This window comes from Amia ocellicauda, chromosome 3 (assembly GCF_036373705.1).
Source record: "Amia ocellicauda isolate fAmiCal2 chromosome 3, fAmiCal2.hap1, whole genome shotgun sequence".
In the NCBI taxonomy this organism is placed as follows: Eukaryota; Metazoa; Chordata; class Actinopteri; order Amiiformes; family Amiidae; genus Amia; species Amia ocellicauda.
Window position 1 is genome coordinate 52,628,145 of NC_089852.1, and position 27,261 is coordinate 52,655,405.

General features: G+C 36.2%; 1 protein-coding gene across 2 annotated transcripts; it reads right to left on the reverse strand.

The window, feature by feature from the left end:
- Positions 1 to 10,138: 10,138 nt before the first annotated feature.
- On the reverse strand, positions 10,139 to 24,843 carry LOC136746988 (T-cell receptor-associated transmembrane adapter 1). 2 transcript variants are annotated; one of them, XM_066699924.1, is made up of 6 exons: positions 24,693 to 24,843; positions 19,826 to 19,918; positions 14,964 to 15,009; positions 14,564 to 14,628; positions 11,904 to 11,980; positions 10,139 to 11,209 (listed from the first exon to the last, which is right to left on the reverse strand). In XM_066699924.1, exons 1-6 carry the CDS (start codon positions 24,697 to 24,699, stop codon positions 10,946 to 10,948), a joined length of 552 nt encoding a protein of 183 aa, XP_066556021.1. In that variant the 5' UTR covers positions 24,700 to 24,843; the 3' UTR covers positions 10,139 to 10,945. The 2 variants fall into 2 exon arrangements, with proteins under 2 accessions (XP_066556021.1, XP_066556019.1); XM_066699922.1 differs by having other exon boundaries at positions 10,139 to 11,212.
- Positions 24,844 to 27,261: the final 2,418 nt, after the last annotated feature.

Genomic DNA, 27,261 nt, shown 5'->3' on the forward strand with positions numbered 1-27,261 from the left:
TTTTGGGTCATTGTCATGCTGGAATACCCATCCAAGACCCATTTTCAATGCCCTCGCTGAGGGAAGGAGGGTCTCACCCAAGATTTGACGGTACATGGCCCCGTCCATCGTCCCTTTGATGTGGTGCAGTTGTCCTGTCCCCTTAGCAGAATAACACCCCCAAAGCGTAATGTTTCCACCTCCATGTTTGACGGTGGGGATGGTGTTCTTGGGGTCATTCTTCCTCCTCCAAACATGGCGAGTTGAGTTGATGCCAAAGAGCTCGATTTTGGTCTAAGCTGACCACAACACTTTCACCCAGTTCTCCTCTGAATCATTCAGATGTTCATTGGCAAACTTCAGACGGGCCTGTACATGTGCTTTCTTGAGCAGGGGGACCTTGTGGGCGCTGCAGGATTTCAGTCCTTCACGGCGTAGTGTGTTACCAATTGTTTTCTTGGTGACTATGGTTCCAGCTGCCTTGAGATCATTAACAAGATCCTCCCGTGTAGTTCTGGGCTGATTCCTCACCGTTCTCATGATCACTGAAACTCCACGAGGTGAGATCTTGCATGGAGCCCCAGACCGAGGGAGACTGACATTTATTTTGTGTTTCTTCCATTTGCGAATAATCGCACCAACTGTTGTCACCTTCTCACCAAGCTGCTTGGCGATGGTCTTGTAGCCCATTCCAGCCTTGTGTAGGTCTACAATCTTGTCCCTGACATCCATGGACAGCTCTTTGGTCTTGGCCATGGTGGAGAGTTTGGAATCTGATTGATTGATTGCTTCTGTGGACAGGTGTCTTTTATACAGGTAACGAGCTGAGATTAGGAGCACTCCTTTTAAGAGAGTGCTCCTAATCTCAGCTCGTTACCTGTATAAAAGACACCTGGGAGTCAGAAATCTTGCTGATTGATAGGGGATCAAATACTTATTTCCCTCATTAACATGCAAATCAATTTATAACTTTTCTGAAATGCGTTTTTCTGGATTTTTTTGCTGTTATTCTGTCTCTCACTGTTAAAATACACCTACCATTAAAATTATAGACTGATCATTTATTTGTCAGTGGGCAAACGTACAAAATCACTGTATATATAGTAAAGTACACATGCACACTAAGTCTATAAGTCTATAGGGGGTCTCCTAATGTCATAGACAAGAAGTCACAGGAAAGTCTTGCACTTATGCTAGTTAGAGAAGAAAGTGGAAAGCTGACTTCTGTGGAGAAAATGACTTGGCTGCAGGCAATGAATCCTAACATCTCCAGGTCTATTTGGTAGTGTTTGTCAGGATGGTAACTGCAGGGGCCATGTCAGATATTTTGATATTTTAAGATGTCTGGGCAATTGGTTAATTGAAAATCAGTTTGGAGAAGCTGGGCCCCCAAATTGATGCAAGGGCCAAAGGAAGTAGGCGACCAGTTAATATGCTTAGTGCACATATGTGTGTGTCTAAATACTGTATACCAGGGGTGGTTAACACTGGTCCTGGAGAGCCGCAGGGTTATATATAGTTATTAGTTAGTCTAGTTATTTATTAGAGTTCAGACAGGGGGCACTAATATGTGTATCGATATTTATGGACTTCCAGATATTAATAGATTAGATAAATCGGTGTTAAATAAACTAAAAAACTATAATATTAAGTAAGAATAGTTTCAACATTTGCGTGAATATAAAGCATTATATTTACACTGTTAGTTGCAGCATTCTGAGCCCATCTGTCTACACAGTCTGTACACCTTTCCTTGGATTTTTATGACTAGCAAACAAGTAGAGAACTCCACCACATCTTGCCCCGAAGCTAAAAAAAATGGGATGTTTCCATTTCTTCATGTAGATCTTTGCCTTGTTGCTAAACCATTTCACAATACAGTAAAGAATAAAGTCTCAGCTTTGAGATCACAGTATTATTCTTGTTGTCTAACATAACTACAAGATCCTCATATATTTCAGTTTCATAATACTTAAAAATTGTAGAACAGGTTGTATTTCTCCTGATTCACAACATGGGATCAAAAAAAGGCCTTTCCCACAATTAAAAAAATCCCAATGAACCTGTGCTTTAAAGTGTATCTTTATTTACCAGTAATGTATTACATAATATTCAAATAGGGTTGTGTGCAGTAGACACATTATATGCAATATATATCATCATTGTCACCAAGATCAAATATATATACAAAACCTGAAAAAGTAAATGTATTTTAAACTCCAATATATTGATTGTGATCTCGAGTGGTTATGTGATTGTGGAAGTGAAAGAGTGTGGAAGGGGTAATGTTTTTTTTTTTTTTTTTTTAATGAATATGCATGCATTTGAGTGTGTATAACTTGGCCTTATTCATAAAGCTATGATGCAGTAATTTAAGCAGAATAGGTCTAAACCATTCCAGATTTGTTAAATAAAATAAAATAAAGCATACAAGCCAATTAAATGAATACAACAATACAAACATACCTAAATAATGAAACTACACAGTATGTTTGAGTTTTGCTGACATATTCCTTCATTTTATTTAATTGTTATGTGTATGTGACATTTTCCATTCATCTGGACAATAAGTGCTTATTGTAATCCTTGATTAATGGTAAAAGTAATGGTGTAGAATGAAAACATCACACTGACCTTAATGTTCTGGTATTCTGTAATACAATTGATTACCTACCTGCTAACATGAGTATTATAGATACTGTGGTTAGAACATTAAGATAAAAAAGGAGTTAACCTTGCTTTAAACATAAAACACTAACAAAGTAAGGAGTAATATCTAAAATGTATGAAGTAATTTTTGGTTGCAAAGCTTTTTTTTTTTCCTACGGAGATAAGGGATAAAAGGAATGAGAAAGTTAGACTTTTGTGAATAGACCATTTGTTCTTTGGATGTGTTATTGAAGAGAGGAAGCCACAGCTGATAATGCCTTACTGATAAAACACAGAACCCATACCCTTTTTGTAAATTACAGTTTTTTTCCCCGATATGTTCCCAAAGAGATTTCCAAAATGAGAAAGATGCTTTTTGGTATGAATTATATGGTGTGAAAATTCTATTTTAACAGGTGCACTTCTGTGTGCCTACATTGGAGACTGGCAACTTGATCAGACTGGCTTTGATAGTAATAGTTTTTCTTGCAATTTTAACTGGGCTCTTTACATTTAGTCCTTACTCTACTCCCAACCGTATTGTACATTGCTACATTAATTAATTCATTAATTCATTCAAAATGACATCTGTATGTTCAAGGCAACACCGGCCTTTATTTATTGTGGTGGTAAGAGCGAAAAAAGAGAATGCATGTGACTATAGGTGTATGTATATGTTTTTATTGCACAGACTGTTAAAAGAGGCCTGTACTCTGTCCTTATTGATAACCATGTTACTCTTGTGTAGTAGTTTTTCAAAAGCTGTCTCTTAAATCAGTCCATACATTTCTGTAAGTGCATTGTGCATTGTGTGGGTAGTCTTTATATCAAATTATATCCTATGTAGCTAGCTGACATTGCATCTATCCATTTGCACAATGGAGGAGAAAGTTCTACTTTTTGACAGTAGTGCTGAAGTGTCAAATGTTTTGTGAGATTTGTGGTCTGGGGTGGACATATAGACCAGGACTATTTGGGAATGTCTCTTAATGTAATACAACTTTGAAATGCAGGTGCTCTCACCAGACTGGTAACCCCATAATAACTGAGATACTACTGGGTGTCAGTTCTGTTTTTGAAACCACGTGACACCATGTGTGAAAAGTAAACTGTCAGAACAGGATTTTAAAGTTGCCCTGAAACTAAAATACCATTAAGTAAATTGATAGTTAAACAATTTGATAATCCTGCTTATTGCCTGTATTGCACTTTTTTATATTTCAGGTTTAAAACTTTGTTTACACTGCATTTATTTGTTTCTGGGAAACTTTAAAGTCCTCTTCTGTCTTAAAATGTTTAGAAAATTGTGGGGCCAGGTGGCAACCCTAATAAAAGTAAAAATGTACAATGTCAGTGTAATTGTGTTGACTTTTTTTAAATAAATAAAAACTGAAATGGCAGAATACTGTGTTTTTGTTTTGTTTGAGCTGCAAATTGAAGGTAAGTAGACTGATATTATTAGTGGGGCCCTGTGTTTTATGTGACCTTTCTAAGACTGCATGATCACACTTTCATACCACACAGCAGCAAAGACATGAACGGCAAAGTGCAAGTGCATTTAACATCCATTTATTTTAATTCAATTCATATACGCCAGTCCAGTCCCAGCACTCTCTCTGTGCACGTTTTACTGTAGAGAAGGAATACCTTGTGGAAGTATTGGGCTGAGTCCTAATCCATCCACAGCAGGGCCACTGGAATGGGCTACCCCCCCCGTCACCCATTCCTTGGCCCTCTGGCGGAGGTCAGTGGCACAGTCTGTTGTGCACAGCTCCGACCCTGGGTGGTGGTGCACCTGGCTTCGCCCTTCCCACACTGCTGCTACGACTACTACTGGCCACGCTCCCCTCCACTCTGACTGTGGCATCCCCTCTCTCTTCCAATGCCGGATCTGGTTGGGGTGGTGGGTGCCTTCCCCATAGGAGATGGGAACGTAGAGTACAGCTGCTGCATCCTGCGCTCTGGCTCTCTCTACCCTACTAGTGATCCTTAGCCCCACTGTTGCCCAGTCATACTACCTTACTCTGCACCCCAAACCAATTACCTTTTTTAAAAAAGGACTGTTGTATGTCCACTGCTCACTCCACACTCTCCCACACCTCTCTCTCTCCCTGTTATTTCCAGCCACTTTATTAACTCCACCTCACAATTCTAATTGAAAACAGGTTTTCCATTAATTATCAGGGGAAACATATCGCCAAACTCTTAATTGACAACCGGTACATTCTTAAGGGGGGGAAATCAGGGCTTAATTAACAATTAAACAAAAGTCCAAATAAGCAAAACAACCACCCTTCATAAACCATTTAAATCACCTATAAGAAAATAAACAAAACCCATCACCATATAGACATAACATGTACTATATAAATAAATGCATAAGCAATTACTCCAGTCACTGTCCTTGACAGATAAAACACAGACTTTGTGTCCTGTGCCCTCCTTTGTAAAATTGTGTACATGTATAAAAAAGGGACTAAAGAAAGATTTCTCATAATTGAGTCTGTAGCCGTGCTGATCTTCAGCAAGAACTAGGTGGGAAAAGGGTTGTTGGAAAAGGCTCCCCATCCTTTCTAATCTCTGGGGTGGCATAGTCTACTTTTGGGAGGCAGTGACCGTACCACCCGTGACACAGTCTTTAACTTGGCATAGCTCTGTAGGATCTCGTATACACCTACAGCAGAATGGGGCAATACAAAAACAAAGAACGGGGCAATATTTGACGCCCAGGGACAATGTCACAGGGCGTGACATTGAAAAAGAAATCATAATTATGATGGGCATTTGAGGACATTCAGTAAATAAACATATTTAAAGATAGGTGGAAACTGCTTACATGATCCATGTGGCACTGTTAATCATAGAAAACAATGATACATTTTAGCAGTTATTGACTTATGATTTAGCAAAATATCATATACAGCATTAGTCTGAACAAGTTGTGTTATCACATAAACGCCTGTTAAAAAAAACAACAACAACAACAACAACATTGTAATAGTTTTAAGAGTGTAAACAGAGGAAAGCTAAAACTATTTTGAGATGATTTACAAGACATCTGGGAATTTAATTTAATGTCAGGACATATGGCCATAGTATTTCATGTTTGCGTGTATTTATTCCAAAAAAAGTGAGTATTTTGTCACGGCACACAGTATTGCAGGCCTCTATCCAGCAGGATTTTAGTGATATTTTCAAACACTTTTAAATGTATTTCTGCTCCAAGAAATTAATCCTGTGTGGCACTTTCCATCGCAGGGCATGTACTTCTGGACCATGACAGACAAGATTGCCTCACACACATCTTTCACTATTCTTGCCACTGTGCAGTAACCCACCCTGTAGCTAAAACCTATCGATCTGAATGAATCTCCAGTTGACAGATACCTGAAATAAATACAGATGTAAACTCAGTGAAATAATCTATACTTGTTTTATCCTGCTTTAATTATATTAAATGATTAATGTGTTTAGATGTGTAAAATCTTTTGTATTTTCAATTTTCTGCTACTTTATACTTCTACTCCACTACATCTAAGAGACACATATTTTACTTTTTACACCACTACATTTATTTGATAGCTTTATTTAAAAGCAACTTTACATGATACAATACAAAATATAATCAACACAATTCACAAGCTATCCAACAGATAAAGAACATAAATTAGTTAAAATGAGCTCCACTTTTACCAGCTTCAAAATAAAGTGCAAATCAATGCATACATAATTATAATCCAATAATATAAGACAGGCCTACATTATTCTGAAATGGACCTGCATAATCAGTATTTTTATCTTTGGTACTTTAAGTAGCCTATATTTTGATGTCAATACTTTTGTACTTTTACTTAAGTAAAATTTTGAATCCATGACTTTTACTTGTATTTCTACACTGTGGTATTGGTACTTAAACATAAGTACAAGATCTGAATACTTCTTCCATCTTTGCACATATGCTACCTCAAATGGAGAGACGTTCCTCCGAGCTGATAGCCTCCCGGTAATTTGTGTCTCTCCTTGATATGGAAGGTCCAATTTTCCGGAGCAACACTTCAAACTGTGTCCTACTCATATGAAAGTACTTCTTGAACCGGGCTGCGTCCAACTTCAGTTCTTGGACCAAGTGATGGTATTCATTGAGATGTTTCCTTGCCCACAAAATCTCATGAACCCACATAGACCGGCGGGTCCATCCTCTCTCTCTCTCTGTGCTTCAGCCTTCCCTTCATCCAGAGCAAGGGCCAGAGCAATTACTCTACCTTGTGCCAACATTTTACACTCAGTATTTGTTAGCAACACAAACTATCTGCGCCATTAGATACTTCAGCACATTACTTCCGCGGATATTCGGTATCATAGCAATGAAACAGTGCTGCGCCATCAAATTGCTCTGGCGCTCCCAGCTGGGTGCTCCCAGTTGGGTTCTCCCAGCTGGGCGCTTTCAGAAGAGCGCCTGGCATTTTCAGCTGCAGAAAAAACGCTTTGGTGGACACATGGCCTAAGTGTACACTCCATTGAAGGGAGCTTTGAAGGGCACAAAAAGAAAGATAACACATTTGTCACTTATTTTGACAGTATTTGAAGAATGTATTACGCTGCATATACAATATATAGTGATTAAACATACTTATTTTACTCTATGCAAAGCTGTGTTTAAGCATTACCTATTCTGACAATGAATCCATTCATACACGAGCCTATGTCAATGGTGATTTTAATTTCCATATGGATACACAGAGACACAAGAAACGCCCATTCTAATAAACTGCAACATTATTGGCTGAAGACATTTTATGTGAGCCTGGAGTTGTATTGGTTAAAAAAGTTGTGTCTGCCCTATGGGCTAGAAAGACTGAAGTGGGATTGGCACAGTGCATGATTGACAGTTGGTCTGTTCGTCTGGAAGTTCATTGGTTTGTCTGGAAGTTTGTTTGGAAGTTGGTCTGGTTGTCTGGAAGTTCATCGGTTTGTTAGGAAGTTTGTCTGTTTATATTAATGAATAGCCACATTAATTACTGTAAAGTTCTTCGTGAAGGGTTAGTTAACCCAGGTGCAGAGCGACAAGGCAGGTCAGGCTAACAGGAGGTCAAGGGCTGGAGAACAGTACAATGTAGGCAAAGACAGGAAACAGGCGTGGGGTCAAGGGATCAGGCAAACAACACTAACTAGGTAATCCAAAGAGCAATGGTCAAAGAGAGGATAAGAATGGTCAAAACACAGAGAGATTTACAAAGATAAACATTTATCAATGCAAACTCATAGAGAAGGCAAGATTTCACAGAGAAAAAAGGGAGACAAAGGGGTATATATACAGGAAGCAGGTGAAGCAAGGAAATGAGGAACAGGTGTGCTAATGGATTGGGGAACAAGGGGCAACAATTCAGTAATGAGGTGAAGAGTAATGGAAAAGACGGGAGGTATAACACTGTTGAAAACTGAGACCTCTGGTGGTGAAATATAGACATGACAGGAACCCCCCTCATGCTGTTAATTACATGCTGACAATTACATAGTTCATCAATGTAATTACAGATTAATTCACACGCGAATTGGACAAATTAATAAATTACCTGACAGACTCCTGGATGAATTTAATACTCTATGGCCAAACTGCCGGCTGAATGGCCGAATTGATGAATTTCCAAATGAATTTCCCAAGGAACTACCAAATTGATGGACAAACACTTTTGGCACAAACAGCACTCCATAAAAAATGCCTCTTGGGGTTAGAGGTGTGAAGTACAGGTTACAAAGCCAAGGCCTGGCAAACACAAGGCCCTTATGAGGGTTTAAGTAACATCAACATGTTATGTTATGCCCTGGATAAGGGCGTCTGCCAAGAAATAATAATAATAATAATAATAATAATAATAATAATAATAATAATAATAATAATAATAATCAACAGCAGAAATGCAGGATATGTGAAATTCACTTTTGAAGCAAAATGAGGAACAACAACATAAGGATGAAGGACATGTGTAGTGGCAGAAGAGTAGGCCTACATTATATGGATGTTGAAAAAGGCAGAGAAAGTCAGAGACAGCACTGCAGGCAAAGTGTGTTTTTATATTTTTGGGGGATGTCCAGAGCTGTTAGACAACTAACATACTAAAAAAACTAGCACCCAAAATATGGACTTCTCTGCTATACACTTTAGTCTAGGAGCCTAGTTTTTGTGGTGCCTTATTTCCTGAAAATTCAGTCAATCTATTTGGTACTGATATTTCTTGCTTCCAGTATTGCTGCTGTAGAATACTATGCTGTAGAACATTAGTTTCTAGTGCTAATTATGGTGAGCTGAGACAAAACCTACAAAAAACAAACAAAACAATGTGTCCATATTAAAAATATAATAAATACATATTTTTTTATGAAAAGGGTTGAAATTAAATAAGTTCTTTGTTTTGTTTTTTACTGTGTGCAAAAATAGCAGTTTTCAATGACTCATCACAAAATCATTTGAATTAACAAAAATATAGAATAACAACCAATGCGTCACAGTGAACATTTCTATATTTGTTTTCTCATCGAATCTAGTCTTGTTACTGCAGAACAGTGTTTACAGCCTGTGATGAGTTTTTGATGTCGAGGTTAGACTTCCTTTTTTCAGTGTGGTTCTCGATTTATTTCAGGCTTTGAAGCTATTTTGTTTGGTGTCTCTTACATATCCTGTATTATTAAGTAAAAACAAGGGCTTGCATTGTGAAAATGTAGCAAGAGAAGAGAAAGATACACTTACAAATGTGACTGCTGTGTAGTGGTAGTGTACACATTCAAATCCAAGTTTGTGTTAGAAACTTTCATATACATATGCTGTCTCTAAACTTTGTTATGTTATTGTCATTTCAATATAGTATTGTAGTGATCTCGAGCCTCCTTTGGAGGCCTGGGCCTTTTAGTGATGCGGTAAGATCGCTGCATTGTGGCACAGCTGACTGGGGTTTGATTCCCCATCTCATCGTGACCCGAAAACCCCCAAAGTGTTACACTGGTGTCAGAAGTGTGTGGTGAACCTGCGACAAAGCCAAGGTACACTGAGATGTGTACCCCAAAAGTTTGAAGCGACCCAACTCCAGTCAGGGTAGTGATATGGGAGCAGCGCGGGGATGCGTTTGCACTGAAGGGAGGGTAGTGTAGCGATCTCGTGCCTCACTAGGAGGCCTGATCCTTTCAGTGATGCGGTAAGATCACTGCATTGTGGTACAGGAGACCGGGGTTTGATTCCCCATCTCACCGTGACCCAAAAACCCCCAAAGTGTTACAGTATCAATCCATTCTTCATACAATTTGTTGACTGTTCTACTTTCGGTATTAACCACTTAAACAAAGGTTTCATTATTGATCGCATTTAGACCAAGGTAAAATGAAAACTTTGACCCATCTGCCAATTGCAAATAATGAAGACAGTAATTGATGGTGTCTATCTGTCTGGTAGAAGCCTCTTACTTTTTCAAGATGAGACCCACCTGTAAATAGTGTGTTTATGATCAGCAGATCAATCATCAATCAGTCAATCAATACATTTTTATTAGTATAGCATGCGTCACAGCAGATGTATGGCAAAATAAAGACAATTACAATATAGTCACTATGGCCACACACATCAATAAAACAAATGAAGTAGAAAAATCCCAGTAGAAAAGCCTGATAGGTAGACGAGCAGAAGGTTTGGCCCAACATTTAAAATAATTGTGCAAAGAAACCTTGCTAAATCATTTCAATCCTTTTCGTAGGCCACAATGAACTTCTTCTTAAGTGAAGAAGACTCTCACTATCAGTGTGTCATCAAGTCCTGTTAGGGTCTTGACTATTTTTTATTACGTGCCACCCACAAAGTGGATTCTCTGCCTTTTATTCAAACAAAGTCTTATACTTTCCCAGACACACTTAATCAACTAGGTTCAGCTCTGGTCATCCTAATTTAAATCCCATTTAAATTATTACTAGAAATTGTAAGCAGTACTGCTGCAGGAATTATAGTCTCCTCTCCAGGCCCAATATGAATAATGTTATTAGGATTCCCATTTACAAACTACTCCCCCTGCAGCTGGATTGATCAACTTACACCTGGCACTGCTTAATGTTGACTTTTGCCTGCAGGGACTTCGCTTAGTGTTAATGATAACTCCTCCTTGACTGAAGGGCTTTCTACGGTTATTGGAAATCTGAGATTTTGTGCAACCGTAACCGTTTTAATTGCCCTGACATTCTTACCGGTGAGAATCAATAACATTTATTTGTAAGTCCTCAGTAAGTCCCCATGCTCGTAATGTAAAGCTGGTTCAAAAAACGTGCGCAGGGCATGTAGTATTTACACACTGTCGGTCGTCAGAGTCTGGCTCTTGTTCAGCATGCTAAAGATGCGGGCAGGGTCATCGTGAATGGCCTCCTCATCTTCTTCCACCAGCTGCTGGCTGTTGAGGTAGATGCTGCAGGATCGAGAGGGCAGATGCCCTTCTGTTTCTACATCCAGGAGCTCCTGGCTGGTTTGCTGTTGTTTCTTTCGTTTTTTCCTCTTCTTCTTCTCCACTGTCAAGTCCAGGGAGGCATAGCACATGTTTTGGTCAGGAGCAACCTGCTGAGAAGAGGGGAGAGGGCAGCATTAGCTCCCTAGTGGGTCACAACAGCCTCACTAGCTGACCTGGGTCTGTGATAACTGATCTGCTCTTTTGGGGTTAATGGCCACAGCAAACTTGTTATTGTATAGAGTGCTAAGAAAAGATTACACTGAGAGACCGCAAGCTGAAAGTCAAAATGCACAAATGCTGAAGCTCAAAATGCATATCATATTTAAATGAGAATAGCAGAATCTTATTGTAATGCTTACTGTAAATGCTTACTGTAATTCCTATAAGTTATTTTTGGATACTTGATTAAGCCACATCTCTGACAATTAGAAGGGGCTTTAAATATATGAAAAGGCATAGATATATACATACATAAAAAGTGAAAGTATAGTGGAGACATAATTCAGCAAATGCTCAATCCATACATTTAACTGTAGCAATTCAGGTGAATATGTTTTTTTTTCTCCCCAACTGCATTACTTTGTAAACTGCTGTTGTGTAGTAATCATTTAATATGCATAATAATAATGTATTATTATTATTATTATTATTATTATTATTATTATTATTATTATTATTATTATTATTATTAACAGAGGATATACTGATACATTTTGGGTTTGAAAAAGACATCATACAATTACCCATACAATAATTTAGCTTTAATGATTTGAATTTCTTGCGTGTATGACAGGCCCAAACCTTTCTTTGTCTCTGCTGATGTCTTGGAGCTTTCATCTGCTCATAACAAACTTCATCAAAGCCATATTCATCGGAGGCTTTAGAAACAAGCAAACAGAAAAGCACACACACCATTACAAAAGAAAACATACTGACAGGATTCAAAGCAAAGGTTCTCAGAAGAATATCAGAGTTTTTTGTTTCTTTACAGTATTTTGTAGTGAATCAATTGTGACACCATGTTATAACTGTCCCAGGGAGCCATTTCTAAACTGCACAATACACAAAGAAACCCCACAAGGAAGATTGAACAATTGTGTCATTTTAAAAGATAAAAAGTGAAAGCATTTAAAATTGGTGAAATATAAGAAATATATGGAGTTGTTTAAATAGAGATGTGCATCTAATAAAAGAGTGTGCAGTGTTTAGAAAAAGGAGTGTGCATCATTTTAGAAAGACAAGACTAGTGGCAAAACTATAAAATAGGTGGTAACATTCATGTATTTTGTTTCAGAAAAAAGCCCAAAGCTTTTGTATAGCTTTTGTATACATGTTATACAGTGGGGGAAAAAAGTATTTGATCCGCTGCTGATTTTGTACGTTTGCCCACTGACAAAGAAATGATCAGTCTATAATTTTAATGGTAGGTGTATTTTAACAGTGAGAGACAGAATAACACCAAAAAAATCCAGAAAAACGCATTTCAAAAAAGTTATAAATTGATTTGCATGTTAATGAGGGAAATAAGTATTTGATCCCCTATCAATCAGCAAGATTTCTGACTCCCACGTGTCTTTTATACAGGTAACGAGCTGAGATTAGGAGCACTCTCTTAAGGGGAGTGCTCCTAATCTCAGCTCGTGACCTGAAAAAAGACACCTGTCCACAGAAGCAATCAATCAATCAGATTCCAAACTCTCCAACATGGCCAAGACCAAAGAGCTGTCCAAGGATGTAAGGGACAAGATTGTAGACCTACACAAGGCTGGAATGGGCTACAAGACCATTGCCAAGCAGCTTGGTGAGAAGGTGACAACAGTTGGTGCGATTATTCGCAAATGGAAGAAACACAAAATAACTGTCAGTCTCCCTCGGTTTGGGGCTCCATGCAAGATCTCACCTCATGGAGTTTCAAAGATCATGAGAACGGTGAGGAATCAGCCCGGAACTACATGGGAGGATCTTGTTAATGATCTCAAGGCAGCTGGGACCATAGTCACCAAGAAAACAATTGGTAACACACTACGCCGTGAAGGACTAAAATCCTGCAGCGCCCACAAGGTACCCCTGCTCAAAAAAGCACATGTACAGGCCCATCTGAAGTTTGCCAACATCTGAATGATTCAGAGGAGAACTGGGTGAAAGTGTTGTGGTCAGATGAGACCAAAATCGAGCTCTTTGGCATCAACTCAACTCGCCGTGTTTGGAGGAGAAGGAATGACCCCAAGAACACCATCCCCACCGTCAAACATGGAGGTGGAAACATTATGCTTTGGGGGTGTTTTTCTGCTAAAGGGACAGGACAACTGCACCGCATCAAAGGGACAATGGAGTGGGTGAGAACCACCTTTCCTCAGCCAGGGCATTGAAAATGGGTTGTGGATGGGTAATCCCAGCATGAAAATGGCCCAAAACACACAGCCAAGGCAACAAAGGAGTGGCTCAAGAAGAAGCACATTAAGGTCCTGGAGTGGCCTAGCCAGTCTCCAGACCTTATGCCCATAGAAAATCTGTGGAGGGAGCTGAAGGTTCGAGTTGCCAAACGTCAGCCTCGAAACCTTAATGGCTTGGAGAGGATCTGCAAAGAGGAGTGGGACAAAATCCCTCCTGAGATGTGTGCAAACCTGGTGGCCAACTACAAGAAACGTCTGACCTGTGATTGCCAACAAGGGTTTTGCCACCAAGTACTAAGTCGAAGGGGTCAAATACTTATTTCACTTATTAACATGCAAATCAATTTATAACTTTTTTGAAATGCGTTTTTCTGGATTGTTTTGTTGTTATTCTGTCTCTCACTGTTAAAATACACCTACCATTAAAATTATAGACTGATCATTTATTTGTCAGTGTGCAAACATACAAAATCAGCAGGGGATCAGATACTTTTTTCCCTCACTGTATGTAAACCCAGTGCCACTGGAATATATATATATATATATATATATATATATATATATATATATATATATATATATATATATATATATATAAATCCAGTGGCACTAGCTTGAAAGTAATATGAACACGTTCTGAGTGGATAACACTTGTTTCTTGATACTTTTGTTATTGTGTGGAGGAGTCCTTGTTAATAGGTAACAATAAAATAGAAAACAAAGCGATTGTTTAAGGAATAAACTAGACATTCTCAGCTGTATCTGCAGGCTTCATAAGTAGTTAAATATTTTGTAGACCTTGCACATTTGCACTCTCAAAAGGTGCAAAAGGGCTAAGGGTTCAAATTGTCTCTATAATTCACAGAACCTTTAAAAATGTGTAATACCCTCTTTTGGGAATCTTTTGGGAATCCAGTGAGGTTTGCTACAATATGATAATCATGTTTTATATGTATTTAATACTGTTTGTCAAGAAACTGTGTGGCAGGCTATAACTGCCATCTTCTGACAATGGAACTAAACACCTTACTAAATCATATTGAAATAATTTAAGTATACAATACTTACCTTGGATGTCTTGATTTATATTCCCATATATTGGGTTTTCATCAGTTAGATGTATCTCAGTAAAACTGTAAGAAACACAAACATGTCCACATGTGGCCTGAATTTACAACTTCAGTAAGTTACCCCAAGTTAAAGTAATTTATTGTATAAGTTAATAAGTGGTGTGAAGGGTGCCTATTATTGTATAAAGACTTATTTTATCTAATGCAGTTTGTGTGAGAGGACAGCAAAGCAGAAACGATTGTAGCATAACACTTTGCCCTTTGACTACGTCAGTATGACATGAGACAGGTGATTGTCTTCAACTTCTTAAATACATGAAGGGATTTTGAACAATAACAATGTCCAATACTATCACAAAGATACAAACAATATTATGTGTTGAAACAATCATACAAACCTGTTTCTCCTTGGAACATACTCAGGGTAAATTATTTCCTGCGAATCTGCAAAACAAAAGAAAACCATGAACAAATGTTATGATTTCTGCAGAACTAGTTCAATTGTTTAAATATGTATATATTTCAGGATCATGCTGTTCTCTGCATTTTAGTTTGAAACACAGTTATGTGTAACTGTATGTTTATTTTTGCTTTGGTGTGTGGCCATCATAATGCGTCTTAATCCGATCTTAAAACATGATGGAAGGAGGCCATCCTGAGCTAGGATTTCAAAGCCTTTCTGCTGGCAGTTTAGTCACCTATTGCATATGATTATAATATAAACAACAACAATGTAATAATACATCCAGTTTCAAAACTGCTTATTCATGTGGGTCGTGGGGGACACTGGAGCCAGTCCCAGCAAGCATAGGGCGCAAGGCAGGAATAAACCCACAATGGGACACCAGTCCATCACTGGGCACACACAGAGGACAATTTAATGTGGTCAATTAAACTAACCAGCATGTCTATGGATGGTGGGAGGAAACCAGAGTGCCTAAAGGAAACCCACATAATTATTATTATTATTATTATTATTATTATTATTATTATTATTATTATTATTATTATTATTTACTTAGGTTACAAGTTTCACAGCTTACACTTTTCAAAATGGAGCAATTTATTCACATTTATTTTGCCATTTTTGGTTGAGAAAAAGTAAAGTACATAACTATGAAGGAAACATTGCAGAGGAAATAATCTGTACGCTTGCAAAATCTTTTTGTTTTCTTTAAATGTTGGTGTTGTGCCCGACCATCTTTTCAAAGCTGTCACAGCATTTCTAAAAACCCATTGTTTACAACCTGTACACATAAGTATACATAACTATCTGATGAAGTCTATGACGGAGAAACATTTACATTACATTGTGCATTTGGGTGAATAAGACAACACATGACTGGTTCACACTTTATTTGGTTAACAATCTATTTGCATAGACCTTCTGCTAACAACAAGGTTAACAATACACAAATACATCCTTGTTTGATAATTCTTAGCTAGTCGACTGTAGGCAACTGATTTATTTGTATTATTGGCATTTACTAATTCTCTGTTAACTAAGAAGAGACATTACAATTAATATGTACATTAATGTATTACCTGATTGCTAACAAATGCATGTTACCATTGACTGAATTATTATAAAAGTTATTCTACAATTATTACAATCAAGAATATTGCAAAGTGTTTTATTAATATCCAGAGACTGTAATCTGATGTTTTGTTATGCAAGAGCATGTTGATAGTAAATTATAAATTGTGAAAATATAGTTTTTTTATGTCGCGTTATGTAAAGATGTCGAAAATGTGCTGCTTGTTATGGATACTCAATGGCCAATTATCTCAATAAATCATCCAGTTCTCTATCTACAGTAATGAAGCACAGTAAAGAGACACAGACAGTCTAAATATTAGTTGACCCTTGTTTATTTTGTTTTTTGTTTTTTTTTGTCACAAGTTTGCAAATTAGGTTAGTTAGCTTGCATGGTGTTCTTTGAACAATCTGTGGCTTAGTTCAAGAATATGCTTGAGTTTTGTATACGTTGTGTGGTAACGTTTTACCACTCTTAATCACACCTTATTTACAGACATTGGTGAGTAAATACATGTGTTTTATGCATATTTGCCATGTAGTTACTTTAAATGTACTTTGAACAATATATAGTAAGGGAAAAAAGTATTTCATCCCCTGCTGATTTTGAATGTTTGCCCACTGACAAAGAAATAATCAGTCTTTAATTTTAATGGTAGGTGTATTTTAGCAGTGAGAGACAGAATCACAACAAAAAAATCCAGAAAAATGCATTTCAAAAAAGTTATACATTGATTTGCATGTTAATGAGGGAAATAAGTATTTGACCCCTTCGACTTAATACTTGGTGGCAATGCCCTTGTTGGCAATCACAGAGGTCAGACGTTTCTTGTAATAGGCCACCAGGTTTGCACACATCTCAGGAGGGATTTTGTCCCACTCCTCTTTGCAGATCCTCTCCAAGTCATTAAGGTTTCGAGGCTGACGTTTGGCAAGTCGAACCTTCAGCTCCCTCCACAGATTTTCTATGGGATTAAGGTCTGGAGACTGGCTAGGCCACTCCAGGACCTTAATATGCTTCTTCTTGAGCCACTCCTTTGTTGCCTTGGCTGTGTGTTTTGGGTCATTTGTTATGCTGGAATACCCATCCACGACCCATTTTCAATGCCCTTGCTGAGGGAAGGAGGTTCTCACCCAAGATTTGACGGTACATGGCCCCGTCCATTGTCCCTTTTATGCGGTGCAGTTGTCCTGTCCCCTTAGCAGAAAAACACCCCCAAAGCATAATGTTTCCACCTCCATGTTTGACGGTGGGGATGGTGTTCTTGGGGTCATTCCTTCTCCTCCAAACACGGCGAGTTGAGTTGATGCCAAAGAGCTCGATTTTGGTCTCATCTGACCACAACACTTTCACCCAGTTCTCCTCTGAATCATTCAGATGTTGGCAAACTTCAGACGGGCCTGTACATGTGCTTTCTTGAGCAGGGGGACCTTGCGGGCGCTGCAGGATTTCAGTCTTTCACGGCGTAGTGTGTTACCAATTGTTTTCTTGGTGACTATGGTCCCAGCTGCCTTGAGATCATTAACAAGATCCTCCCGTGTAGTTCTGGGCTGATTCCTCACCGTTCTCATGATCATTGAAACTCCACGAGGTGAGATCTTGCATGGAGCCCCAGACCGAGGGAGACTGACAGTTATTTTGTGTTTCTTCCATTTGCGAATAATCGTACCAACTGTTGTCACCTTCTCACCAAGCTGCTTGGCGATGGTCTTGTAGCCCATTCCAACCTTGTGTAGGTCTACAATCTTGTCCCTGACATCCTTGGACAGCTCTTTGGTCTTGGCCGTGGTGGAGAGTTTGGAATCTGATTGATTGATTGCTTCTGTGGACAGGTGTCTTGTATACAGGTAACGAGCTGAGATTAGGAGCACTCCCTTTAAGAGAGTGCTCCTAATCTCAGCTCGTTACCTGTATAAAAGACACCTGGGAGCCAGAAATCTTGCTGATTGATAGGGGATCAAATACTTATTTCCCTCATTAACATGCAAATCAATTTATAACTTTTTTGAAATGCGTTTTTCTGGATTTTTTTGGTGTTATTCTGTCTCTCACTGCTAAAATACACCTACCATTAAAATTATAGACTGATCATTTCTTTGTCAGTGGGCAAACGTACAAAATCAGCAGGGGATCAAATACTTTTTTCCCCCACTGTACGTAACTGTACAACTGTACCACTACGTTGAGGTAATCATTGTTGTAAAGAGATCCTCTATAGCTTAAGAAGAGGATGAATTGTAGCTAGGTACACTTAAAGGGCAAGTCCACCACAAATCTGTAATTTCTCAGGTCATTCTATAAGTAGAAACATACTCTGTGGAGTGAGATTATCATGTCCAGCTCATTCTATGTACCAGAAATCAGAGATCAAAAAAATTGCAGTGACATTACTGGAGCTGCTTTGGTGTAAGTCAATGGGGAAATTCAGAAAAGTAACGAAAATCATTTGAAACAAAAAATGTTAATGCTCTCCAAAGAGTATGCTCAGTTTGTACTCCCCTGCAGCTACATGGCAGTCCCTTGAATAAAATAATCATGTAAAATAATAGCGACAGTTCTGGGTGCTGAAATAAAGTGCATAAAGTGTTTGTTTGTAATGATTTTCGTGAATTTTATTAATTTCCCCGAGTTAGCACCCACGTAGCATCATGGCCTATTTTTCGATCTCTGATTTCTGGTACAAAGTAAGAAGGACACATTAAATGTCAAATGAAAATCAAAGTATAAACATGAATAATTTAATCTTAATCATATAAATGCTAACACTTTCTCTACCTAGCAAAGTGTTAGTAATATTATTATAAAGGTGAACCACCAAAAACAAACAAACAACAAAAAAAAACAATTCCAACACAATACTATTCATAGGTAATGAACTACAACATATACAATAACTAATGTAGTTATCAATCATTATTTATGTAACCCTATTATAATATTTAATTACATTAAAACCTATGTTTTCCAAACTAATTGGGTCTAAATGGATGGACTGTGGATAGTGGAATTATTTGGATAATAGAATATAAATTATGAGGCACAAATTCTCACTGATCTGTAAAACATAACTACATAAAAACATGCAGCTTGTTTATAGATGTGTATCATAGTGTTTTGAAACATTGTTTGTGTGGAAATGCACAATGCAAATAAATACTAATATGCACACAACCTAGCAAAACATTTTGTTTTGTTTTTGTCTTTAGATTAATATAGTAGCCCAGCTGTTACCGATCAGTCTATTCATAAATTGAGGTTGAGTATAATTAATTTGTTTGCTAAATTTCAGATTGTAGGGGTCCAAACTATGTCTTACAGTACGGTATACATCCCAGCCCACTCACACACACATACACCCTGTATTCCTTTATTGCAAATGAATTGTCTGTAAAATAATCTTAACTGTGAATGACTGAATATTTTTAGTTTCCGCTCCATCATTGCTGTACACTGTTTTCAAGCAATGCACAATGTAAAACAATAAGCGCACAGACATTTAATTGTGAACACATGAAAGGACATGTGAGATGGGGAACGGGGGAGTCGTCATTCAATATTTCCTGGAATTTGTACTGCAGTAGTAAAAAATGAAGTGCAGGTACATTTAGCACAGTTTAGAGACCACCCCATCCACCCTTTGACTGTAGAAACTGAGGACATGACACTTTGTGCACAGGGTTACATATATCATCAGTTTTAAATATTACTGAGACAGCACCCACCTTTTCTTTGTCTGTAGAAGATGACATTTAAACAAACAGATATGAGCAGTGCTATTGCTGTTATTGCCAGACCGACCCAGAGAGAAGTACATTCTGAAAGACAGACACATGAAAGAAATAAACCAATTTATAAAAACAATATATTGCCATAATACTTCATTGTATTGGTACATATTTCTGAGGTTTATTCTTCAAAGACCCTTCAAAGACAGTACTCATCTACTGACAAACCTTTACATTAAATAAAAATATTTCAAAATAATACACACACACACACACACACACACTTTTAAAGGGCTGTTAGTGTCCTCAGTTGTTATGCAGGCCTGAACAAAATATTCAGATTAATTTTGGCATTGTTTAACTTGAAAACATGAAAAACCTTGCATTGAACAGTAAAACACCCTGCCTATCAAAGCTGTTCAGCTTGCCTCAAATTATAGTCTAAGTATCTACAGTATAGTTAGATTATTACATTTACTGTATACATTTCACACATTAAACTGCTTGTAAAAATCATTCTGTAGAATAATAGATGTATAGAATATATTCAGGGCAAAGAATCAAAATACAGAAAAGCTCATCTCCTTGGGAATTATGTCAATCACACTATAGTTCCTGCTTCGTCATTATTCTGTAGTGAATAGTTATGGAATATATAGTGTATATATAATTATTGGCACTGTGACAAATGGTCTAGTAATGTCTGTGTTGCCTTCATTTTTGAGCAGTAATTAATTATATGGCGAAATATGGATTTGTTTGTGTGTGTTATCACTTTTACACTATCACCACTCTCCTAGTCCAGAGTACAAATCTCCTGCACTGATTGGTCTTTTCTTAGAGGGTCTGATGCTCAATTGCTGCATACTTGGATATGTGTTTCATATTCAAGATCTGTCTACATAAGCTGGACTTTGTTCCACATAATTTGCAATGGTAACTATAATTTTGATGTATAACTAAACAGCTTCCGGAATCTATGGAGAAGACATAAAGAGTTAAAAAAATAATACAACAGTTTTTCTTCATGAATGAGAAGCTGGTTTTTCATGTCTTTCCTACAAACATATTTAATTATTAAACTGAAATAAATGACATCGCATTCAGAAGAAACTGTGTTCTTCTCACCTGTTGACCTTTTCATCTTTATTTCCACCTGTCATTTTCAAGTCTTTTAGCTGTCCACAAACACTGATTGTAACATGAAAAATATATACCTATGTGAGCATCATTGCAATTCTTGTGCTTTCTTCTTCCTGACCATTTTAGTTTGAAAACCCATTAATGTCATCACGATTTAGGTGACGTCTGTGATTTAGTGAAGCCTCCTCTAAGGACGAAAACTAGTGTTCTGCTGTCTTCATATTGATTGATGTATGTACTATTTAACCAGCCCTTGTGGTTCATTTTAGTGGGCATTCAAAAAGTGAAAGACCGTTGAAACACAATCATTAAATTGGCACACATGAATAAGTCAGGTAGCAAGAGGCCTTCTAAATATCCTCAGAAGAGGTTTTATTTATAAATATCAAATGTCCAGTTTCAGATCGGCAATGCATTTTATGGGAAAATTTCCCTTGGAACAATTTATAAAACGTGTTTGATAATGAGTTTTTGTTTGATGTGACTTCAACCATGCACAGACGCAGTAGGCGATACTGAGCTAATGGTAATTATTCCCAATGAGCGTGCATTGAATTAGGGATAGACAACACTTAATAGACACTTTTTTGATGGCAGTAAAATGATAAACAGAAGGAAAAACAACAGCTGCCAAAACAACAGCTGTTACTGACAGCCATTTCAGAGCAGACTGGTTCAAACATCCAGTCCTGGGCCATGAAAAACATTTTTAATCAGAGAAAGAGAAAGAATGTGAAAGTCTCTTTATCTCTTTACCGGGTCTGTTATGTTGTCACCGCTGTTGTATACACACATATTTGAATTTTACCCTAATTAAATGAAAGAAAATCTGTGCAAAATTTGTCTACACATTCCACTTACTGCATGCAAGCAAGACCCCTTCATCTCTGTGTGTAAATGACTTTGTGTGGCAGGAAAGCAACGCTCTTAGTGTTTAAGATCATGATAAGAAAAATCACATAAAAACTGTAAAATTTGATAATAGTATAATGTGCCAAGAATAAGTAGGCCGTGGTTGTCCAAAAGATATCACACGCTCACCATCTGTTTCCCAAACTTGAAAAGCCTACAGTTTCACCTTTAGACCTTCTCTTCTCTTAATTAATTCACTATAATTCATGGATGATTATCCTTATAATGGTGGTATTACTGTTGTAATACAGTACACTGTTAATGATTGAAAGCCACCTTGAATAAAGGCATCCACAAAAAGACAAAATTATCATGACAATCCTTTTCTTTCAAAGGAAGAAAAGTATTCTTTCAGGGCAGCCTCTTTTTCAATAACATTTCACGTATTTCCTGTCTTCAGGCATTTTGAAATATTTTACAGGTTAAAATATTGTGCCATTTCACCTTTTTGGCAATAATTTAATTATCTCAATGAAATTCTGTGGGTTGAATTTCTTAATTTGCGTAACTAAACAGTATTTTTGAAATGCAAACTTGTTTTAAAAGGTTTACTGATATTTTCCATTCTGTTACATCAAACATTTTGGTACAAATTGATCTCTTAACAAATCAGTTTCAGCGTATATTGCTTGTATAAAATACATTAACTTGTTATTTTATCCTAAATTACAGCTCAGTTAAATTAAGGGCCAGATTAAATCAAAACTTTGATCCACCCGCTAATAGAAAACTACAGAACTGTACTTAGTTGCAGCTTCATTTTTAGTTAGATGCCACTTTCTTTGCTACTTTCATAAATGTAACCGCTATGATGTACAGGTTTGTAGTTTGCTATTAGAGGTGGGTCAAAATTTTGATTTAATCTGGCCCTAAATACATTGAATTGCATAAATGGCACTTTATTTATTATTATATATTAAGCACAATAATATATATATATATATATATATATATATATATATATTATTTCCTCTTGTGATTTATTATGTTACATTTGCAAAGGTTGCACTTTAATTTAAAATTGGTGAAAAGTGTATTCATTGATTCATTGTAACACACATTTTACTCAACTGGAAAATTGTAACTTTCAAAATATTATTGTTAAAGTATGGAAAATAGACTACAATTTATTTATTGGTGTTTTGGGGGTAATTCCTGGTTGGAATATAAAAGGAATCCATTACCCTTACTATTGTAAATTATGTGTGTATGACATATTAAAGTCTGCGTAAAATTAGAGATTTGATTTGTTTGACTGTTTACTTCATAATATTTAGGGCACATGCAAAAATCAATAGCTGCAAATATATATTAAATAGACAGACTCGGCTTAAATGCTAAAATGCTGATATTTATTTTAGTTGCTTTAATACATTTTCTGATGGAAATCCTGAAAATAATTAAATACAGAACCAAAACTTCCAAGGTACTAAATTATTATATTTATTTCCTGTATTCTGCAGACATCAGAAACTGTCTGAAATAATTAGAAACGAACATCTACAGGAAACCCAATAATTTGTTTATTTTCAGTTTCTTTCAAGACATTTCTTTGCAGATGCATAGATTTGGGTCTTGCATGTCAAACTTATTATTCTAATTACTGTTATTTAATACTATTTAGGTATTCAGCCAGTAAGGAAGTTTCAAACAGAGTACAAAAGGGTAGGCCTGAGTTTTCTAAAGCAGGCTTTGCTTGTTTTCCACACATGTACTAAAACAGAATTTTACAAAAGATCTGACTTTTGAAATTACTTTCAAAATAACAGGTAATTGTAACCTAAACAGTTTTAATTTATTTTATGATGCTATTATTATTATTATTATTATTATTATTATTATTATTATTATTATTATTATTATTATGGATTTCAAAACGTCAGGTAGACATTCAATACATTAAAAGATCTTCCTGTCCACGTAGGTTCCAAATATATCATATTTACTGTCATCAAAGTAAAATTAGCCAAAAGATTGAACCCAAATTTGCTTGGAAGCACCTTAATCACCTTAGTATTCAAATGAAGCATGTTCAGACTAGAGCATTATAATCTAAATATGTATCAACTTCAGATTTTCAAGGTGTTATGTAGATGCTTGCTCAAACGAAGGATATATATATTAACTTAAACATAAATATGTATTGAAGAAAATCAGTGTTGCTATTTCTTAGTAAGGTTATATAAACACTGACCTACCTGACCTACATATACCTGTGAATCGCGAATTCAAAATGTACCCAGTTGCATTTTCATTGATAATTAATAGAAAATGACGATAAAATAAACCACGATAGAGTAAACATGTTTAATATGGGTGGGTCAAGTGCAGATTAAGTGTAGGCCTAAGACAGTCACAAATGTTGTGTCCTATAAAAGAAGCAAAAGCAAAGAGCAAAATATCCTTACTGTTCATAGCTAGTGATACCAAGGTTACATGTTCAGTACAAAATAAATCATAATGAGAACATTGTACATGAGAACACATCTGATAATTTCCCAAAAGGATAATGCAGCATAATGCTTTTTGTATGCTCTTCCTATTGTTTGAAATTAAGCCAAATATTGTTTTATGTGGTATTTGTTCTTTCAATAAGGATATATAACTTAACTTAAACAAAAAGGCCTGCTTTGACTATATCAATATTGTATAATTGAAAGTTTCCAAGTATATTAACTAGTAAATACATTAATACATAATATAAACCAATTTATGTCAGGATTAAATTCTACTTAGGAACATATACATCAAATTATGTTTTCTATAGTCTGCCTAAATATCCACATCTATTACGTATTTTGCTCCTTACCTCCCATTGCAGCTTCACAAGAGGATTCCCAGGAGAGGCTGTAATCAATGTAATGTCAGTGATTCTGATCAGGGATGTTACATTATTATTTATTTCTTAGCAGATGCCCTTATCCTACACCTTCTTACTACCTTGACTTCAGTATGGTCTATTTTTACCCTCCTCTCATCTTTTTCTGTTGCAAACAGGAAACGTGGTGAGCAACCTCATTCCCTTGCAGCCTATACTTTTGCACGATACTACAACGTGTTGCTAAAAAAAAATAGGCTGTTCACAATCAACTTTTACTCTTTCTATTTTTTCTAAGTGTGTAATGCTGATCACATTGTCCTAAACAGCATGCAAGTGTTAACATTTCTTTGGCTGATATTAATCTAAAGATATTTACAATATCTGCTTTGCTGCATTGAGTTTGACTTCCTATCTATCTATCTATCTATCTATATATATATATATATATATACATATATATATATATATATATATATATATATATATATATATATATATGCTAAAACCTTGTAACAGTCTATTGCACAATTTAGTTCCTAGTAAAACAGTCTACTTCCAAGGTTAATTTACAAAGATATAATGGTGGACAGTAATATCAGGGCTTTAACATTATTTGTTATTTTGTTTTTATCTTTTATGATTTGTCAACACAAATGTAAGTAGAGGAGGGATACAAATACGAAATATGCGTCGCCCTCATTGCATTTTGCTCACATCTGACAAACTTCGTCCAATGTTCCTCAGGAGTTTTTGGTATTAAATAAAATATGTTTTTGTTATTGTCTGCACTTTCCTTTAATTTGGAAACAAGGAAAGAAAACTTTGAAAATGTATTATGTCCAGAGATTAACCGTATGTGCTATTACATAAAGAAAAAATCTGGAGGGAACAATAAAAGATTATATACCTTTCTATGTGAGTTACATGGAAAATAGTTTTGTTCAGAATAATCTAAACTACCATGGCATGAACAATTTTCCAGTCTATCTGCACTATCAAAATTTGTATCTACTCCCACAGAGGGATTTTTTTATAACTGTTAAGGTCTGTTTAATATTTCATGTGTTTCCCTCTCAAATTAAATATGCACAAAATATTTTTTCTGATGGTTTAACATTTCATGCTGGGTCAGGGGATCTGCTAAGAACAAAATACTAATAATAACTTATTTCTGGTAAATATACATAATACCAGACCATCAACGGCTTTTACAACAAGTACATGTTTTTTTCTTTCTAGTTAACTTTACTAGATTAATTGACTTTGTTTTGTAACTATAAATTATGGCTCACATTTGCAAAGCAGTGCAATGCAATTATTGTTTGAATATAGTGGAACTACATGATATACAGACCACAGCACAATTATGAGCCTCCTCATTAAAACTCCAAACTGAAAAAAAATGATTTTGATTTTAATGTTGCCAATATTGTCTATTTTAAGTATATAGAATTACATCAATGCATTTGGTAGTTTTTTTGTTGTTGGTGTTTTGTTTTTCAATAGAGATTTTTTGCATTTCCACGAGCAAGACAATTGTGTCTATTTAACCAAAATGTTATTTGTTTGGTCATCTTATCAATTAAACCAGTGCTTCTACAGCCTACTGATACAATACAGAGGCTGCCAAAACTAAAGTGTGAACAAGTAGTCACAAACATTTATTGAACAAAATCCCCCCAAAAACATCATAAATATTATTATTTATAAATCAGGGTTTATTTTGTCTGGTGTCCTGCAGGGTGAGGCTCTAGCTCCACTTGATAAAGTGGCAATTGGAAATGGATACGTGCATGTTTACATTGTTTACAAGCTGACTCTTAGTTTGAGAATAAAACAATGTTTTACACATAAAACAAATCAGAGGCTTGTATTTTATTTGACTAAATTCAATTACATTTAGAGATTTTGAAAATACAATACAGGCAAGAGCAGCTGTTTCTAATTGAACAATTTGACAGAATAGCCACACACACTCTCTGTTTTATGTTGTATCATGAAATGATTGTCCTGAGAAAGACAAATTTATTGTAAGAATAACGTGCTGTTTTCAGGTCAGTTGCCCAGAATGGATGTATTCTTGTTTACATGAGTGTTCAGAGGTGGAAAGGAACAGTTAAATAATCGACTTAACTAGTGTGTTTTGATTTGTGTCTGTCTTCCTTTAATATAAAATTCACAAGTAAGATGTATAGATATAACATGAATGATTGTTGCATACAATGTATGTATGTATGTATGTATGTAGTATTATTATTATTAGTAGTAATATAAGTGGTAGTATTGGAATCAATTACTCTTGCAAAAAATGTTTTGTCTTTTAAAAAACAGAATTATGTTTTTGTGACTTCAGGTTAATTATATTTTTTGTTAGGAAAAATAAGAGTAGACAAAGGATATTAAGTTGGCCAGAAGTGTTTAATTCTGTATACTAGTCTAAATCAATAAGATGGTGTTTATAAGTTTTGTCTGCATTTATATCAGCAGGAAATATACTGGAAATATTGTATATATCCAAATTATGATAATTAGAACCTCCTATAGAAACTTTGACAAA